Here is a 20,436-nt window from a genome sequence, read left to right as displayed (position 1 = left end):
TTATTTTGCAACATGACAATGCTCGGCCACATGTTGCACAAGTGGTCAAAACATACTTAGAAACGCTCAAATGGGATGTCCTACCCCACCCGCCGTATAGTCCAGACCTTGCGCCATCCGATTACTATCTCTTCCGATCGATGCAACATGGCCTGGCTGACCAGCACTTCCGTAATTACGATGAAGTCAAAAAATGGATCGATTCGTGGATTGCGGCAAAACCGACCGAATTTTTCACAAAGGGAATCCGTGAATTGCCAGAAAGATGGGAAAAAGTAGTAGTAAGCGATGGACAATACTTTGAATATTAAATTTGTAACCATTTTACGTCAATAAAGTTTCAAATTTCGAAAAAACCCGCACGAACTTATTCATAGTCCTATTAAATAAAAATTTATTGATAAAAATTAAAAATGAGTTAAGTTGATACCTGACAAATCGTATCACTAAAATCACATTTGGCACATAAACATTCTCATTTCCTTCTATGCTTATAAATTCAAAAACTTATTTTAGCTAGAAATATACATACATACATACAATATATTCTACATATAAAAGTACACCTATTCGAGTTGCACGTTTGCACAGCATTACTTAAATGTTATTCCATTTCATTAAAATGTGATACAATTTGTGATAAACTTTCATAGGTGCCAGTAGAGAAGCCCAACAACGCCAATACGAGTATCAAAATGTTTTTGGTGAATAGCCAAACGCCAGGTCCTTTATTATCATCGCGCTTCACCAGCAATTCAATCATCGGTGGAAATACCAACGCCAACGCAGTGGAGCACAACGCGCCGATGAGGGACATGAAGAGACCCAAAGCGGGTACCAACTCAGCAATGGATACTGAAATGTGTGAGAAATTATTAAATAATATATTTTTTTTTTATTGTACATATGCATAATAATAAACATATAGTGGGTGTTACTTGAAATCGTACAGCTGCTTTGTTTTTTTTTTTTTGTTTGCAAAATTTTCGAAATTTACTTTTCTCGTTAGTTTATTATAAGGCAAATTTTTTAAAGGTGATAACTGTAAATCAGAATGAAACAAGGCGAATTCATTATTTGTTTTCTAGTTTCCCAATACTTTGCTTTGACAAACAAACGTACAAAACATTGTTGTTGGTCTAGTGCCACCCTTTTAATGAATGCACCTTGATTTATTATGCAAATATTGTTTATATTTTAGCAGAGGAAGTATAAATCAGACTTCCATACACTCGAAAATAAATTTACTAAATGGTATGAGTTTTTCTAAAACTTGCTTATCCAATTTTTAAGAATTTTTTCGATATGTATACAATTTTAGTGCCGTATAGTGCAAATTTTAAATGGCTATTAAAACAATTTTAAAATTATAATAAAGATTGATTTTTTAAGAGCTATAGGAAAGTTTAAAAAACAAACACGTAAAATTCATGAAATTTTTATTTAAATCGATAGTACAGTCCATATAATTTAATGTTTGAAGATTATTTCATGCAAATGTTGACCGCGACTGCGCTTCAAATGGTCCATCCGCTTAGTCCAATTTTGGCATACTCTTTCCAATGTTTCGGCCGGTATCACACATATAAATGCTTTAATGTTGCCTTCCAATGCGTTAATTGAAGCAGGCTTGTCTGAATAGACATGAGCTTTAGCCCCACAAAAAATAATCTAAAGGCGTTATATCGCACGATCTGGGTGGCCAAGTGACAGGTCGCGAACGTGAAATAAAATGTTCACCGAACTCGCCTCTCAAAAAGTCCATTGTTACGCGTGCTGTGTGGCATGTGGCACCGTCTTGCTGGAACTACATGTCATGCAAGTCAAGCTCTTGCATTTTGGGCAAAAAAAAGTTGTATATAATTTCAGGGTAGCGCTCACCACTCACAGTTACGTTACGATTCGCAGCATCTTTGAAGAAGTACAGTCCAATGATACCTTCAGTCCATAAACCACACCAAACTGTGACCTTTTCTAGATACATTGGTAGCTCTTGCAATTCTTCAGGCTGATCTTCACTCCAAAATCGACAATTCTGCTTATTTACGTAACCATTGATCCAAAAATGAGCTTCGTTGCTGAACACAATTCGATAAAAAAGTGGATCTTCGGCCAACTTTCCAAGAGCCCATTCACCAAAAATTCTGCGTTGCGGTAGGTCGTTCTGCTTCAATTCTTGCCCCAGCTGTATTTTGAAAGGCTTCACACCTAAATCCTTTCGTAAAATTTTCCACTTTGTTGAGTAACAGAGGGCCAATTTCTGCGATACAGCTGCGATATTTTCTTCAGTTCGCACTCTACGTAAGCCTGTTGGTGGTTTGATGTCCGATAATGCAAATTTGGTTCTAAATTTAGTCACAATAGCTCGAATAGCCGCTTCAGTGGGTTGATTAAACTGGCCATAAAATGGAAGAAGCGCGCGATAAACTTATTTTTATAATACAATTCAATGATTTGCAAGCGTTGTTCGTTTGTAAGACGATTCATGTTTAAATTATAGACCAAAGTGAAGATGCTTGACAGTGAAACAAAACACGAAACGTGCGTCAGCTGTTTAAACCAACTGTTTAAAAGATAATAGCTAAAAAATCATGCTTTAGTTTTCAAATTAAAATAATTAAAACTTTTGAAGCTTCGATAAAGTTTTGTCAACCATTTTAGATGTCTACTATTAGAACAATTTTCAAGTTATGAACGTTTTTAAAGAAATAAAACTTTTGAAACTTCAATGACATTTTGTGAGTATTCTTTTTTTGTAATTTTTATTAAGTTTGAGACTATGATTCATACCAGAGCACTTGTTAACAATCGTTTATCCGACTATTCGATTATGTAAACAGTCGAAGAGCCCCTTTAGGATCGATTGAAAATCGAATCATCTCTGACATTGAAATTGAAATTTGAAAGGCGAGCCTAGAAACACCGAGAGTTGGGCAACTCCTAAAACACTCAGGCTAAAACGCCCATTGCGTTAAAAGTGCTGGAAAGTGAAAGGGTATATAGCCAAGGAGGAAAGAAGAAGAGTAACAGAAAGAAAGAGATATAATAGGGACAATGAGAAAGACCAGCTTGAGAGAACGAATTTTGCTCCTTCTCATGACATCGGAAGCCAAAATTTGTGGCCTTGCTCTAGCAAAGGCAGGACACTCACAGAGAAAATACTCAGTGCTATCCGCCGCCTCTAAGCAAGACAGGCAATGATTCGAATAGTCGTCATATGCTGACCCCATGGACTGTACCCTTTAATAATACCAACCATCAACCGAACATCTTCTCTTCCCAGTTTGAGAAGAAAGTTTGACAGTTTTCTGACATATTTTTTATTGTCGCAAAACATTTTTCTGCAGCGCTCTATAGTGAACCAACGCTCTTTATGTTAATTGCATACATAATCGCTAATCCAATTCATGATTCCTGCGGAACTGATTCCGATTATTTTCTCTGGCCCCTGCGTGATAACCGCTCTTTTGCAGTTGGCCAATTCATCTCTAACCTCTCGTGCAGTCGACTAACTGTAATAGTTATTCCAAATTTTTGCAAGGAGGTGTTTGAATGCGCTCATGCTGAAACATTTTTTACAGGTGTGACCGTTAATCGGCACTCAGCGAATTTAGAAGAATCAGCTCATTGGCTGACTCAACAGGGGTTATGACAGTGGTTTGTTTACGAAGAAACTGAGATTGTATTGGTGATATACAAAAAAAATGAACACAACCCTCACTCATGTTACTGAATAACAACTGATTGGACATGAATGAAAGAATAATGAGATGGCGTCTATCGTGGTACCGTTACTTTGCTCTCAGCGAATTTGACAATGAGTTACGTGGTTTTAGCACCAGTATGGCCAGATTACCATTTTCGTAATTTGATTTGACCAAATTAAAAAAAATCAACAAATTTTCATCAAAATTCACAGAATTTGAAATATGCTGTTTAATAGCCCATTGAACTTTGGTATGTGAAAGTGCCAGTTTGAAATGATTAAAAAATCGCATTTTTTCATAATTTCTCCTTACTAGTAGTCTTGTCCATTTTCTCCTTTTAAAAAAAGTTTGTGCATGCGTTATATGAGAAAAAAATTAAAATCAACGCGAATTTCGAGCTAATGTAAATCAGCACAATTTCATACCAAAATTGAGTGGGCCACTGCATACCCAGATTTTTTTTTTAAGCTCCGACTAGGAAGTTTGAAATTTTGATGAAAGTTTCTTGAGTTTTTTTTAACTTTGCACATATTTTGAGTCTTTGAGCTATGCGGTTTTTGTTGTAATATAAAATATATTTTTATAAAAACACTTAAAAAAAAAAAATATTAAAAAAAAGTAAATAAGTAGTCAAAACGTTGCGCTGCTATTATTGCCAACACAAGTGTAACGGTACGATTTTCAGTGATACCCACTGCATGCAGTTACTTACACGTGACCACCACCATAACAGTGCGGAAGAGCAGCTCACCGGAGAAGGGACGATTTTGCAAGTGCAAAAGTTGCATTGCATTCGGCCACATAATCTGTATGGCGATAAAGAATTGCAGCGGATAACCGAGCATCACACCCGCCGACACCATTACCTTCACGCATTGCGCCAAGCTGCAACAGGATATTTTTTAATTAAAAAAATCGGTATGCATTTAAAATTATAACTCACATTGTGTCGCCAAGATTCAGCGTCAAACTGCCACCCACATCCTCACCCCACTTAAGAAAGCCCAAAAAGCCGGCAAATAAAAACATAAATGTCACCAAGCACATGCCCGTATTTAGGACGCCCATTTTGCGTGCAAAATCCGTTGGGTTGCGCATAGCATTGCGCAGTGGCAGCACCAAAGTGATGCCCTCAAAAGCAAAGATGGCCGTGCCGAAGAAGAGTGCCAAATGCGGACCATCATTATAAAGTACGCGCTCCGACGGACTGGGTAGACCATCCTTTAGGGCGTAAAATATTGTAATGGACAAACCGAAAATCATGCAAAGGGAGGCGATCAACGAAACTGGCATCAGCCACTTCAAGTTTGTTATCAGCGAGGTAAGTAAGATGGGCACGAATATTATTAGCATCATATAGTGCACGTCTATTTCGATTTTATAAGCTTCGAAGATCTACAAATGCATAAAAAAATTAGAAATCGTGTTATGTTTCATTACTTTTAACAGTACCTGTTTCATATTTGTACTAATGAAAACCATGTAGACACAGCAGAACCCCAATTGGGTAACACAAATAAAAATATTAACTATGGTTTTCATCATTTTCGACCAGGTGCGTAATTTGATCGGCCCATTGGCGAAGCATTGCTCCACTGTATCGGCATAGTCGGCGCATACTAAGCCATTCGTTAGAGTTCGCATCTTTTCAGAGCAATTCACGAGCACATGTTGACAATGCACGGCTATAACACCAATCACCACAAGCAGAATGGGTCCCAAAACTAGGCCGCCATTTTTAAAGGCATCGCCCATAGCGAAGAGGCCGGGTCCAATATTGCCCTTGAAGATGTGTATCAGCGTAGTCGCATAACTGTGGATGAGACGAGAAGAAATATAAATATTGTGTTTATAGGAGACGGTTGTGGCCACAAGCAAAAAACGCATAAGTTGAAAAACCTGCTTTCGAGAGTACGAACCAATTTGCTTTTTTCAGTAACTTTTCTCGAAACAAATTTACTGATAGATATGGGTTTGGTATAAATATAGAGTTATATATGTACATATTGACAAGTTTTGACTATTTATTTTAATTCATAATTTAATATAATAAAAAAATGTCGCGCATAAATAAAAAGGGAGACAAGCTGGCACAAGACCGTCAGTAAAAATAAATACTCTTAAAACAACGCGATTTTTGAGGCATTGGAAATCTTTATCTAAAGATTCTGAGTAGGTAGGGAGGGAGGTGAAATGGTTGATGTGCCACACTGGTTACTCCCCAAGTAGCACCAAAACGCCGTTTTGATACCATTATGAGACCTCTAAGAGGCAGATATCTACAGCCAACCAGAGCTGTTGATGTAATGGACAAGATTGACGGGATTTAGGTTGGTGCATTGCCCCATGCTGTCGAAGAAAGGAGCACACAGTGACTTTAATCGTCTAGCTGCCAAACCCGGATATTTACATAGGAAGTGCTCAACAGTATTCTTCTCTGAAAGGCCCTCACAGCTTCGGATCTGCAATGGGGGTTAAATCGTAAACCTAGCTTTTCTACGTCCAATGGCGCGTAAACCCAGCTACGAGTTTGAAAATTGAATGACGTGGAGTCTATTACACTGGGACCACAAAGTTTTCAAACGATGACATGAAGAAATGGAGCTCCATCCTTTCTGCGCTTCTTTGAGAAATAAGTTGAGTAATTCGCTTTTATCAACAGTCAGGGGGTCGCCGACGTTTAACAAATCAATTTTATTCTCTTCCTGGCGAGCTCATCAGCAATTTCATTTCCCTCTATGTTCCTATGTCCTAGAAGCCAAATCAGAGAAGTGGTACCTGCACAGCCAAGAGATTTGATCTCCTCCTTACAGGAGCTGACCAATTCGGATATCCACCATGGCGTCGTCAGAAACTTGATCCCGGCTAGACTATTAGAAAAAATGTTAATATCTCCCTTGCTCCCTCGTTCCCTAAGCATTTTGCATGCCTGCAGGATTACAAAGACTTCTGCCTGAAACATCCGAGCAGTATTCGGGAAGTTTAAGAAAATAGATAAATTGGCTGATTTAGAGAAAACCCCTATTCCATTTTGGAGATGGTGCAGATTTTCCCTTGAAATTCAATTTCAAATCCTGCCTACTTGGAAATATTGTCCTGACACGACCGTCAAACTCCAGTTTGCGTATGGAGAGATCTCTCCGAAGTTCAGAGAAATACAGCATTCACTGCCTAAAAATGCTACCGTGCCCCTTGAGAGATTGTTTCCAGAGGCCGACCTCCTTTAACCTGATTGCACTTTGAGTAGCGATGGAAATAACGTTAAAGTCGATGGAAAGTAAGTGCAAAACGGCATTCAGGTTATGCGAATACATCACGTCCTTTGCACCCTAATCAGTTTAGCGGTATTATAGCCCATCCAAAGAGCTTCCTACCAAACCAGACATCCATACATTGGCAGAACCAATTTGTTGTACATCCAAAGCACGACCTGTGGTTTGCATCCCCATCAGGTGTTAGGTGTTAAACAGGAGAGATGATTAACAATTTTGTATGGCCGGGATTGGATGGTTGTGATCTGGACAAGGTTTATTTTCAACAAGACGGCGCTACGTGCCACACAAGCAGCGAAACCATTGATCTTTTACGGGAAAAGTTTCCGGACCGTGTTATCTCTCGAAGAGGTGATCACAATTGGCCACCAAGATCTTTTGATTTAACACCTTGTGACTTTTTTCTTTGGGGCCACGTGAAAGAGAAGATCTACGCCAACAGTCCAGGGTCGATTCAAGACCTCAAAGATGGAATTCGTGAGGCTATCGATAAATTTTTTTATAAGTCATTTTAGGCATTTATTGCTTGTAAAAAGGGGGCGTCCATAAATTACGTCAGATGTTTAAGGGGGGAGCGGGCCGAGTCAAATCTCATCTAATCTTACGGAGGGGAGAGGGGGGTCTCGGCAAATATCACCCAATTTTTTTTCTGATTAAAAGAAAAAAAATTATACTATATTATTTTGGTCCATAATCCAGAATGTACATGCTTAAGATTTAATCTTAAGCGTAATCGTAGTATGATTAAGATCATTCACTAATTCGTTCGAAAGAAAATAATTTCATTCATACTTCGACGTTATACATTACTACTGTCAAACCACCATATTTGTTTTATACCAAATAGCTCAATTTAATCTGAATTTACGGTACACTGTAGCCCGTCGTTTGTTTTCGCGCCACTATCAGCCGAACGCGCGACTCGATGAACAAGAGCGTACGAGCTGAGTAGCAGCGACACCCGGCAGGTTCCAACCTTCTTTGTTTATTCTTGTAAATGTTTTACTCGACTCAGTTCATGCTCTTACTAATTTAAAATGAGTTATCCAGATTTTTATAACGCATACGTCAAAAGATACGTCTATAAGACGAAGAAGTCCTGCCAGGACGACGTGATAAAATTATGGAATACTGCGAATTACAGTAGACTGGACGGAATTAGAGTAGATATTCTTTTTTTAATCGCAGTAGTTACGATTTAAGTCTTCTATTGTTAACTTTTTATTACACTTATAACTCTCAGCAATATTGATTACTAGTCTTAACTAGTCGTAAATAAAAGCACGAAACAATTTTTTTTTTTCTTTTTACAATAACAATCCAACGCGTTTACATAAGAAACCCACATTTTGAAAAATCTCACGTGAGATTGGGGGATGGGGGAGGGGGTTGAATAAAATCTCACGACATCTCACCAGGGGGGGAGGGAGGTACAGAAAATTAAAAAAAAAACACCTCACGTAATTTATGGACGCCCCCAAACACTCCCTCAAATTATTACATATAGTCAGCTTTTGGAAACTTACTTATTTTTGTTTTTTAATTTAAACATTTTCTCATCAAAATGCAAGATTTGTACAAGATTTATAAAATTTTGACAGATTTTCATCAAAATCTCAAAGTCTTAACCAAACTTTTCTGAAAAAAAAATTGGTCACGCAGTTTTATAGTCCATTTAAAGTTTAAAGTCGGTCAAAATTCTGGTTGCTTTCCATATGCGCGAATACACGAGATTTGTTGGTTTTTGATAAGGAGAAAATGCGAAACATCCTAAGGGGAAAAAATTGCCAAAAATCAACGAAATATTTGAGCGACTTCAAACTTTCACTTTGTTGTTGTTTGTGTTTATAAGCTTTAAAATAGCGTTATCAAATTTATAGAAAACAATTCTGATTAAAAATTTTGCAACAAAAAGTATTTGTTTTTTTATGAAAATTTGTTACATTTTTAGAACTCTTAAGCAAACTTGGATTATTAATGTCTTTGTTATAAAATGAAATATATTTTGATAAAAAAAATAGTTCCAATTAAAAAATACCATAAGTTTATAAGTAAATAGTCAAAATGTGTCAATATGGGGTGCCTTTATATAGTAATAATTATAACTATGGGAAGTGTTTGTTTAGAATTTTTTTACGAAAAAGTAAGTACCTCGTCGGCGGATGTTCGGGTGCATTTTCACTAGCTCTCTTTGGTTCAAGTTTCACTGTTTTTTCCACATCACTTTTCTGGGATGGTGCAGCCATAACGGTTTTGGTAGTAATATTTTCACCGGGCCTATTGTCACTCGGTACCGCAGTATACGTTTGTTTCTTAAAAGATAAATATAAAAAAGTAAAATAATTAGCATTTTTATAATTATGCGATGATCATAAAAAAAGAGCCAGTTTAAGAATTTATTGTTGTAGGTTGACCAAAGAGAGAGAGACCAAAAATTAGTTAGGAGGGCCTACTGTTTTAAGCCGACTCCGAACGGCAGTTGGTTTTTTATAGAAGAAATACACTCGAAGGCCCTTTTAGAAAAATTTGTTTATATTATTTCATCTTGGTCTCGATAGCGTAAGTGCACTAGCCTGCTATCCCAGAGGTTGTGGGTTCGAACTCCACGTAAAGCACGGACCTCACAGTTTTCCAAATTTACTTACTCTAAAAAAAATGTCATTCCTCAAACCCAAATCCATTCCATCCTTACTACCGCACAATAGTCAGCGCATAATTTGCATTGTGGCTGCTAAAACAAGCAAAAAACAAAGAAAAACACACAGTTACACATTGCATCAGTGGCGCCAGCAAGAGGAAGCGGGCAACCGCAGACACACCAAATTTAGCAAAGTCCTCAACCATCTGTGCGATCCATCTGCCAGAAAAATGTGAAACACTGATGGCGCTCCTAGCAGTAAGACGGCGTTGTTCCTAAGCAACGACAGGTGGGCATTCCCACTACTTAGAACTGGTAGCGTCAGGTTAATGACCTACCCTGTCAGAAATCAAAATACATTAACGAAACCAACGCAAGACTGAATATTGTCGAGGCCCCATGCTCGCGAGAGAAGCGAACAAGGAAAACAAAATTATTTCATCATTTATGTCCGGAGATTCGAACCAGGGCACTTTCGAATGGTAGTTACGCATCAACCCACTCGGCTACGGTGGCAGCAAGACTATACAGATCCGAAAAAATTGTATTTGTACAGAATAGTAAATATATTTTTTGCAATATAGGACATCCAATGGATTCTAAATCTTCGTCATCTTTACAGAAAATTTTTATAATCCAATTAACCCATTTTTAATATCACAAAGTTAAAGGCGGCGTGTCTACCAAGTTTTGTTAAGATACCTCAATTCATAATTTTAGCATTTATCGTAAGCACGGCCAGACGGACGGACACGCAGGCAGATAGGCAGCCATTGCTTAATCGATTCTGCTCATCACTCCGAACATTTATTCAGCCAATGGCTGTGTGGCAAAGTGGTTCCACTTAATCACGCATATCTTACGACCCAACTTAATATTATTAGCACGAATTGTAGCCAATGAAAGATAATAAAATTCCCCAATACTTTTCGATATGCCTAATATTCTGAGTCTGAGAAATTGATGAGTTTTTTGAGTTTACGAAAGACATCATTGGATGTACTTGATGACTACATATAACTCAGACACCATACGGCTCTTAAAATAATTAGACTAATTCGGTATTCACTTAAGCAAGTCGTAGCCCTTCTCATGATTATAAGCCAGTTAATGATATTCGAATAGACGGCACGTTTCTACTACCCGACTATTGCCAATTTAATTAACCGAACTTTCATTGAATGCTGCGTTTTTGAAATTTCTAAGGTACATTTTTGCTTAGAATATTTTTTATTGAATATTGAAATAAAATAGTCACGCTAATTTACAATATGATTTATGAAGCAATTCCATGACAAATGTTCTTTCGAATTTATACGCATTAGACCGCACCCAAAAAAAGGTTGCCATTGCCTCTGAGATTAACTTATTTTTGCAAGGCAATTTCGAAGAAAGAATTTATTTTTAGGCCGAACGTAGTGGTTGCCTTTTACGTTTTTCGTCATGGCTTCGGCATTTCCGGATCTTAAGTATGATATATCAATATTTTTGTCTCAAGCATACCATTTTGTTTTTGTATTTTTCCATTCTAGTACTTACCCAACAGATTTCCCTTTCTGAAACTCTAACATGCCAACCTAATACCAGTAGATTAAAGCTCGCCACAAAGCATTAAACTTTTACTAAGGGCCAATAACGCCCTCTGCGCATGTAATGGGATGCCTGGAGCAAACTGGGGCTTATCCTCCTCTCTGGTGCATTGGCGTTACACAACAGTAGTCAGACCAATACTTCGCTATGGTACTCTGGTGTGGTGGAACGTGACTAGTAAACCTTCATACATTGTGTCTATGACAGAGATTCAGCGACTAGCTGCTTTATGCATTATGTGCTAAGAACGACTCTAACAGCGGCCCTCGAATACATACTTGACTTATCACCGATAGATATTTTTGCAGAAAACCTTGCAGCAAAATCTGCAGGAAAACTGAAGGCCCAAAACCAACTCTCATACGGGACCTATAGGCATAGCTCAATAAACCGGAAAATATAGCCATTATGGAACATATGGCTGTGATTTTTAGGGGAAAAGAGGTCCAAGATCATTATCGAAAAAGGGCTTTAGGCCTAAACGTAATAAACTTAACTTTTATACGGATGGTTCCAAAATGACTAGCTGCGCTGTATACTGTCAGAGTTAGACCTAAGGCAGATACTGCTTCCAGATACTGCAACTCGTGTTACTACTAGGACAAACCTAAGGCTAACTTTTACAAAGTCAGGCAGTCATTAAAGCAATTACATCGATTAGTATAACGTTCAAGACCGTTCTTCAGGGCAGAGAGGTAGTAGAAAGGGGCAACTGCATTCCTATTGGGTTCCAGACATAAGGGCATTGAAGGGAACGAGCTCTATCTTCGGATCTTGTTGACGAAATACCAAAGTTAATACGAACGTTGTATGACGAACTAGACGAAAACATGATCAGAAAATTCAGGGCCATATGTGGGAAAGATTGTCCACTTGCACGAATGCTAAAATCCTGTGTAAACAAGACGATCACAGTCGTACTCAATTTATACTATCACTAACACGAAGAGATGGTAGAACTCTGATAGGCGTACCAGCGGGACATAGCCCAGCAGCGGCGTATTCTTAAGATAGGAATCTCTGACAGCGCTGAGTACAGGAAATGTAGGGAGCCGGGCTTAAGGCAAACTGCACTTAGTACTGCCATAAGTTATGTTACAAGTTAAATCCGTTATAGATATGAAATTATCATAGAATTTCCTTTTTTAAAGAAGCTAGTTTTATTTAATCATGTAAATATTAAAAAAAATGTTCATTTTCATCCGAAATGGTCACCATTTGCTTTTACATAAGTCTTCACACGATTAGGCCATTCGGCTATAGCAGCACTCACGGTTTAGATGGATATCGACATCGCTGCTCGAACCAAAGAGTATTTGAGACTATCCAAATTGGCCATGTTCTTCAATTCTGACTATAAACTGTAGTCTAATGGAATCAGATCTGATTCTAGACTTCCAGACGGCCATGAACCCAGGAATTTTGTTTTTTAGCTCCTTCTGGGTCACTTTTGCCTTATATGCTGGAATGGAATCCTGCTGGAAGATCCAACGCTCTCCTTTGGAGAGAGTACTGGTCAACTGCTTCACCGCGTCTTCTAAGACATCCTTCTGGTACACTTTTGCTTCGGGTTTCATTCCCTTTTCGCAGAAATGAAGAGATGTTACGTCTTTACAAGACACTCCCCACCAAACCATTACGGCGGCTGAATAGTGGCCGCGCTGAATCCTTGGAACAACATTTTTTGCGCCTTTAGAAGTTTTAGCATAAATTTTGCCGTTTTGCTTATTAAAAACTTCTTCAACAGTGAACATTTTCTCATCCGCGAAAAGAATATTTTCATGGCCGTTGACCGCATGCCACCGAAGAAGCTGCTTGCATCTAATTTTCTTCAAGGGTTTTGTCAAAAGGTGAGCAGTTGAGCGAAGGAAGGCTTTCTTGTGAAGATCATCTCTAATTAGTCTTGACATGAATCTGTTGGATACATTAATTTCCCAGGATATGATTTTCAGCGTTCTAAAGGGAGTTCTGCGAATTCTTTTTCAAACAGCTTTTATGGCTGTACTGGTTCGAACCACGCGAGGTCGACCACTTCTTCTTTTCCGAAAATCAACGACATCACTGAATAGTCGAAAAAGGAAGGTAGTCGAATAGCTGACAACCTTCAACAACCCGAATACCACTAACCGACTAGAAATTTCAAAAAAATCGATTTTTTGTTTTTTTCATATTTCGAAAGTATTTGAAAACTTGAAATTCGAAAAGGTCGAGTGAAGGAGCACCAAGAGATTTGGTGGCTCCTAAAATACTCTGGCTAAAAGGCCCATTATATTTAGAGTTCTGGAAAGAGGGTAGATAGTCAAGGAGGGAAGGAGAAAAGTATCAGAGAAAGAGATAGGAAAGAATAGAGACAAAGGTAAAGGTAGTCCTGTGAGAATTTTCCAAATTTTTTGACAAGTCTGTAAATATCCTCCAGTTTTAGCGAACGAATATTACTCATTCTCACGACACCGGAACACAAAACTCGTAGCCTTGCTCTATCCGCCTCCTCCAAGCAAGTGCCTGTCTTGGGTCCTCAATGATTCCAACGGTGGTCATATGCTGACCCCATAAGTTGTGTCCTGTAATAATACCGACCATCAACCGAACGTCTTTTCTTCCAAGTTTTAAAAGAAAGTTCGACAGTTTTCTGTTCAGACTTGTCACAAAACACTTTGCAGTTCTAGACCGGACCATCGCTCTTTAGGTAAATTGCATACATAATCGCTGATCCAATTCATGATTCATGCGGAACTAATTCCGATTATTGGCTCTGGTACTTGTGGGGGAAACGCTGATCCACGGTTGACTAATTCATCGGCAATTTCGTTTCCTTGAACACCGGAGTGTCCTGGAACCCATGTAAGTACAAGCCTGTTTTGATTTCGACAGAATTGAGTTTCTTCTTACATTCTTGAACAATCTTTGAGGTTTGCTTCGTGTTCTCCAGGGCCTTCAGTGCAGCCTGACCAATCGGTAAAGAAAATATCCGTCAAACCTCCCTGAATGCATTTTGGATTTCTCCATTGCTCACGCCATGGAAATCTGACATGAAATTACTACGAAAGTATAGTATCTTGCCGGCCTCCGTAGCTGAATGGGTTGGTGCGTGATTACCATTCGGAATTCACAGAGAGAACGTCGGTGAAGCACCAAAATTAAGAAAAACATTTTTCTAATAGCGGTCGCCTTTCGGCAGGCAATGGCAAACCTCCGAGTGTATTTCTGCCATGAAAAAGCTCTTCATAAAAATATCTGCCGTTCGGAGTCGGCTTAAAACTGTAGGCCCCCCCATTTGTGAAAAACAAAGTTCCAGTGGTATCACAATGGACCTATGAAAGGTCTAAGTGTGTTATTGCGATAGCCACCCCAGCCACCTACCTACCTACTGTCGAAAATTAATCAAAAGCACAAAATATTTTTCATTCATTTAACTTTCATGTATTGCTTTCAAAGTAAGCCCCTTCCGAATTTATGAACATATTTTTTTTATAATAAACTAGCATTTCCAAGTGGGCTTCGCACCACCATACATAAAATGTTTTTTTTATATCGCAGAAATTTTTCATATTAAGTTTTCTTTATAGAATTCGTAAAATGTTTAAACAGTTGAATTAGTTGATTTTTTTCATTCAACATACTTTCTAAAGATGTCACATAGCCTTTTTTGTACTTTTTTAAAATTTGATTGTGGTGGTCACCTATATACAGGTAAGGTGAAAGAGCCGATAAAAACTTGTAATTAAACTTTGATTCTTTAATTTCCATTTCAATTTTTTACGCTAAATAAATTATGCTAAAATAAATAAAGTTAAAAATGTTTTTCCAGTTCCTTGAATGATCCAGTTTTTATTATATTTTCCTCCAAAATTAATATTAACATAATACACTTACAGCCACAACAGTACAACAGAAACGCTCATAAGCGGCTGTGTATTTGTTGTTGTTTTTCCCATACAGGCATTTCGTATGAGAGGAAACCATTACTCACATAAAATGTCATAACTCAGGAACGGCTGCACCGATTTCAATCAAACTTCACACAAACCACCTCCTCAAAGATAGAAAAGAACTCTGAAATTTTTGTGTTAATCGGTTCGGCGGTTCTGGAGTTATAAGATTACCAAGGAAATGTAACTTCTTTTTATATATATAGATGGCTTACTAACTGTTTGCTAGGCAGTTGAGTAGGCTTTTTTTGATCCACGTACATATGAATGTATTTCCATCTAAGGCAGTTTCTGTGTGTGAAAGCAGTAGCAGGAAAGTTCGAGTGAAAGTTTTTGAAATCTTTTCTCAGCTATTTTTGCTTTCCTAATCAATCAAAGGTACTTGGCAGTTTATGCTCGAACGTTTAATATGCAATACATTTTTGTCAATGAGTGATTACTTATCACAAAACGCTTTTCCAATGCAGTGCCATGAAGGAAGTATTGGAACTATAAGAGTCGAATTTTTGGATAAATCATCACAAATGATACGAAGACTACGCATGAACGTGAGGAAAAACCTAAGAGCGATTTTCTGCAAATTTTACTTTTTGTTACTGTAACAGCATAAAACTGTGCTCAAACTTTTTGGGGAATGCTGCTGATATGACAGTTCTTGGTTGGATGTAAATCCGGCGCGCTTTCATGGCATGCAAGGTGGCGCAAAATTAATCACCCTATCGGAAGATTTATAATCGTACATCTAACACATTTCACACTCGTGATCTAGACAGCTGTAGCACCTATACAAACAGACAAGCAATGAAGCGCATAAAAGTCAAAGCAAATATTTCCATCAGTCAAAGAACCAATTTACACTATGACTTTTCACCCTAGGCGTGTCGAGCTTGGCGGCAAAAAATGTTGAGAAGTCAACGGGGTAGGCATGCACGCACGGTCAGATAAATCGAGGGTTTTTATTGACATTTCGCTTTCATCGCATTCACATTTTCGTATTTTTATTTAAGTGAAGTTAAGACTCGCTTATTGTGCGCTTAAATGCCAAAAATACGCAAGGAAAGCCGCAAACAAAACGTCATCATGTAAGTGAACGAAGATCTTCGAATGCTTCTTTAAAAGAGAATGAGCAAAAAAAAACTTGAATGAAAAGTCATGGTGTAAATGGGCTCAAAATATTTATTTTTTTTTGCATTTGTATTTGATCTTCTTTTGTCGTTGGACAATCGCTTTGAATGGGATTTTTAAATTATCCCTTCCTGCTCATTTTTTGACCGAATGCACACTGTGTTATTTATAAATATAAAAAACATTAATAATTTGACCGAGCTCCTCTTCCTATTTGTGGCGTGCGTATTGATGATGTGCTTAAAATGGAGTGACCTGCAGTTTTGAGTCGACTCCGTACGGCAAATGGTTTTTATGAGCAGTTTTTCATGACAGAAATACACTCGGAGGCCTCGGGAGGGACAACCGCAATTAGAAAATAAATTTCCAGCATTTTGCTATTTTATGTTCGAACTTCAAATATATGTACAGAAAAATGCGACGTTACGTTTTCCGAATTATCAAATTGATTCTCCCACTAATTTATTAGCATTAATCGCAGCAGTGAAGGCAATAAAAGTTTTTCTAATTTTTAAATTAAAATGTAAACTATTATTATTATTTTTCTTTTTCAAATTAATAAAATTCAGTTACACGCCCAAATATATGTAAATATGAAATTTGCAAAGATATTACATTCGTTGTATTCGATGTTCCAATTCGACATTGCTTTTTATAATGGCAACAAAAAAAAATATAACTACTTTAGTGCCCATCAAAGCACTTATCACGAAATATACCCGCAGTCGAAAGCAATGAAATAACAATAAAGCCCAAATACATACAGATACATATGTACCTACATACCACAGATAAAAAAAAAAAAAAATTGAATTGAATAAAAACGGCAAAACTTTTACTGAGCAATTGACGTGTCTTATATGAAAAAAAAACGTGACACGTACCGGCAAATCGTTTCAATTCATCGCCGGTATGTAATACATACACATATACATATACACATACACATACATATACACATATATGTGAAAAACCTAAACTTGGATATGTGTATATGTGTATATGTATGTAAAATTCAAAGGCAAAAGAGATTTTATCTATTAACTAAGTTACAGAGAGATCGTCAACATAGTCTGGGACACCTGCATTAATGTTGCGGCTATCTACTACTAAGTACAATAACAATAGAACGCAATGGAAATTTACAATTAATAAAACATTCATCGGCTAAACCTTTAACCACTTTTGATGTCCATTGAAACAAAGTTTGACGAGCGTTTGAGTACAATCACAAGAAACACGCGACACAGCTAGCAGTCAAAGGCCTTTTCGCTTTCCCCCTCTCCATTAACTATTGCAGGGTCTTTCAAGTTCGCGTTTCTTTTACGGCAATGTTTGTGTTTGGCAGCTGTTACAGTGCGAAAGCGTCTCTCATGCCAGATATCACGTTGAAAATCACAATTCAACTACTAAAATGAGTTTGATTTCGCTGGTGAACTGTACAAAATAATTAAAACATGTAAGAAAAATGGTGGATCTGTAGAAACTACTCATATTTTTCGTAAAATTGTGGTTATTTTGTGCCGTTATAATAGGCCGCCTTGGCGCGTAACTACCATTCGGTAGTGCTCTGTTTCGGGCATGAAACAGCTAATGATGGAAAACAGTTTTTTCTAATAGCGTTTGCCCCTGGATAGGTAATGGCAAACCTCCGCGTGTATGTATTTTTGTCTTGATAACAAATCAACCACCATTCGGAGGCGACATAAAACTGTAGGTCCCTTCATTTGTGGAAAAACATCACAAATACGAGGAGGTGCTCGCCCAAAAACACCCAATCAGTATTATTGTTCAGCGGAGCCCGGAAAACAAATCCTCATGAACAATTCTTAGTCGAGTGGTTCGGTACCAGACCTGAAAACACCAGTCAGTGCATGTTCATTGCGGCCATTGAATAGAAAGTGCGATCTGGGGGTGTCACTGGACTATTTTTTTTGTTTTTTTGGAAAATATTGCTGAGCATGAATTTATCGTCAACGAATAGCAAAATTGACAAAAGATAAATTATAAACATTTTTGGGACGAGTGTATTGACTGTTTGTGGCTTCCTTTAAGCGTTACGACATGCCACTGGCCAACGAAATAATCAATTTATTGCAGGCGGAATTTTGGGGATAATATTTTTACGATATTCTATACCAATTTGGTGGCCAGGATCACTCGATATAACGCCTTTGGACTATTCTCTGCGAGGCCACTTCAAAAATAGTGTTTATGGGACTAAATCAGAAACAATTGAAGAAAATATTCGGCAGGAAAAATTTCTGAGAAAGAGCACCAAACGAACCGAAACCTGTAAGCCAGCACGCAGTAGTCATTTGAAAAAATATCATTCATAATTTGTAGACCCTCTACTATATATATGGTATGTAAATAAACAGCTAGCAATAAGATAGGAATTCAAATATCTATGTAATTTGAATTTATAAAATAAAGTCGAACTTGAAAGACCCTGCACAACTTGATTACTTTTAATTGAAAGAAACTTTGATATTCAAACTTTTATTCATTGGGACAAATATAGTGACTTGATATTTATAAAAAGTATACATATAAAGTAATTGGACAAATTCTCGAAGATTTCATGGTGTTTTCTATGTGCCTATCTATTAGCGATGTCAGATCTAAAATACAAAAATCGATGATCAAACAATCAATTCGAATCGAAAAAGCTGCGAGGCGAAAGAAAAAAATGTTAAAGATTTGCCTCAAAGGTGAATCTGTCTCAAATGCAATTGTTGTACTTATATTTTATAAGAATTTTTTTGTCTATAACTTTTTTTTAATATATTGTATATCAACCTTCAGAAAGTGCGATAAAAAAATTATTCACAAAAGCAAAACAGTGAGAGTTCTTAGAGATTTAACAAAATGTATGAACCTAACAAGGCTTATAGCCACCAATCGTCAAAATGTATGGACCCCAAAAAAAAATTACCTGATCCAATCATAATTAACTACTGAACACGATTTTCAAAACCTAACCCAATATGAAAATTGCACTGAGGGCACTAGGAGGCAGAGGTATGTAGAGCGAGAAAAGTGGTGGGTGCGTGAGTTGCTACCCTGTTTGTTACGAAATATTTATTTTCAGCTTCAGAGCTTCCTAGAGCCTGAGAGCTGTTTGCTACTGCCTGGTAGGCTGATTGAAGTCAAAGCCAATCTTCCAAATTTCACCGCCAATGTTTGTGAGTCGTGCCAACTATCAGAGAGAGCGCCGATATGAGTGTAAACAATTTGTTAACACACACATTCATTGGACGCCCTGTGACTGTTGCCTGTTCCCAAAACTGAAATGACCCATGAATGGGTGGAGATTTGCCGCAATTGTGGAGATAAAGACCGCAACGCTGGAAGGCGAGTCAGAAGCACTTTGAGGATTAGAAAAAGCGCTGACACAAGTAGAAGTACTTTGAAAGGGAGCAAATTAGATATTGATAAATTAATTAGTATTTTTCGAGAAAAATAAATCACCCCCCTTTTTTTAATAATTCTTGTATAGCAGTAAATAGTATATATATATATTGTACCTCGGCCAAACATTCAAAACGGATGTAAGCAGCAATCATAGATACAGTATTGATCACATATAGCGGTGTCCTCGTATTTGTGGCAAGCGCCTTGGTGTTGTTCCACAAAAGAAAGGACCTACAGTTTTAAGCCGACTCCGAACGGCAGATATTTTTTTTTTTATAAGAAGCTTTTTCATGGCAAAAATACACTCTTGTCGAGAGGCGACGGTTATTATCAAAAACTTTTTCTTCATTTTGGTGTTTCATGCACGAAGATTCGAGACTACGTACTCCGAATGGTAGTCCCCAACCCATTCGGTTACGGCGGTCACCATCACTAAATGTATAGGTGCTATATTTAGTCAAATAAGTCATCTCTTGCATGTTCGTAAGCTTACATATTTGCTTCAGTTTTGTAGTGAAACTCGATTCTCAGTGAGTTGGACAAAAACAGCTGTTGAGCTGACGTAATTGTAGATCTTTATGCAAATATTTTGCTTCATAAACTACTGTTTTCTTTCCATTATCTTCTTTGTTTACATTGACCTAACCTAATTTTTCTTTTAGGTTTACAAGTCCTCGTTATTTTGCCTTCGCTCTTTTCTCTCTCCAGTTCTCTCACATACCGCTTTTACAATTTTGCAGCTTACTGCATATTTACAG

General features: G+C 37.6%; 1 protein-coding gene across 1 annotated transcript in view; it reads right to left on the bottom strand.

The window, feature by feature from the left end:
* Positions 1-401: 401 nt before the first annotated feature.
* Positions 402-20,436, bottom strand: part of LOC129238705 (proton-coupled amino acid transporter 1) — a 62,662-nt gene continuing 42,627 nt past the window's right edge. Inside the window, exons 2-6 of the mRNA XM_054873827.1 lie at positions 9,131-9,291; positions 5,160-5,520; positions 4,651-5,102; positions 4,420-4,592; positions 402-855 (exon numbers count right to left, since the gene is read on the bottom strand). Coding sequence (XP_054729802.1) covers positions 605-855; positions 4,420-4,592; positions 4,651-5,102; positions 5,160-5,520; positions 9,131-9,291 — 1,398 coding nt within the window. The 3' untranslated portion in view covers positions 402-604. The remainder of the gene's footprint in view (positions 856-4,419; positions 4,593-4,650; positions 5,103-5,159; positions 5,521-9,130; positions 9,292-20,436) is intronic.

This window comes from Anastrepha obliqua, chromosome 2, assembly GCF_027943255.1.
Source record: "Anastrepha obliqua isolate idAnaObli1 chromosome 2, idAnaObli1_1.0, whole genome shotgun sequence".
NCBI lineage: Eukaryota > Metazoa > Arthropoda > Insecta > Diptera > Tephritidae > Anastrepha > Anastrepha obliqua.
Note: the sequence above shows the minus strand (reverse complement) of the source record. Positions and strands in the feature narration are given on the sequence as shown.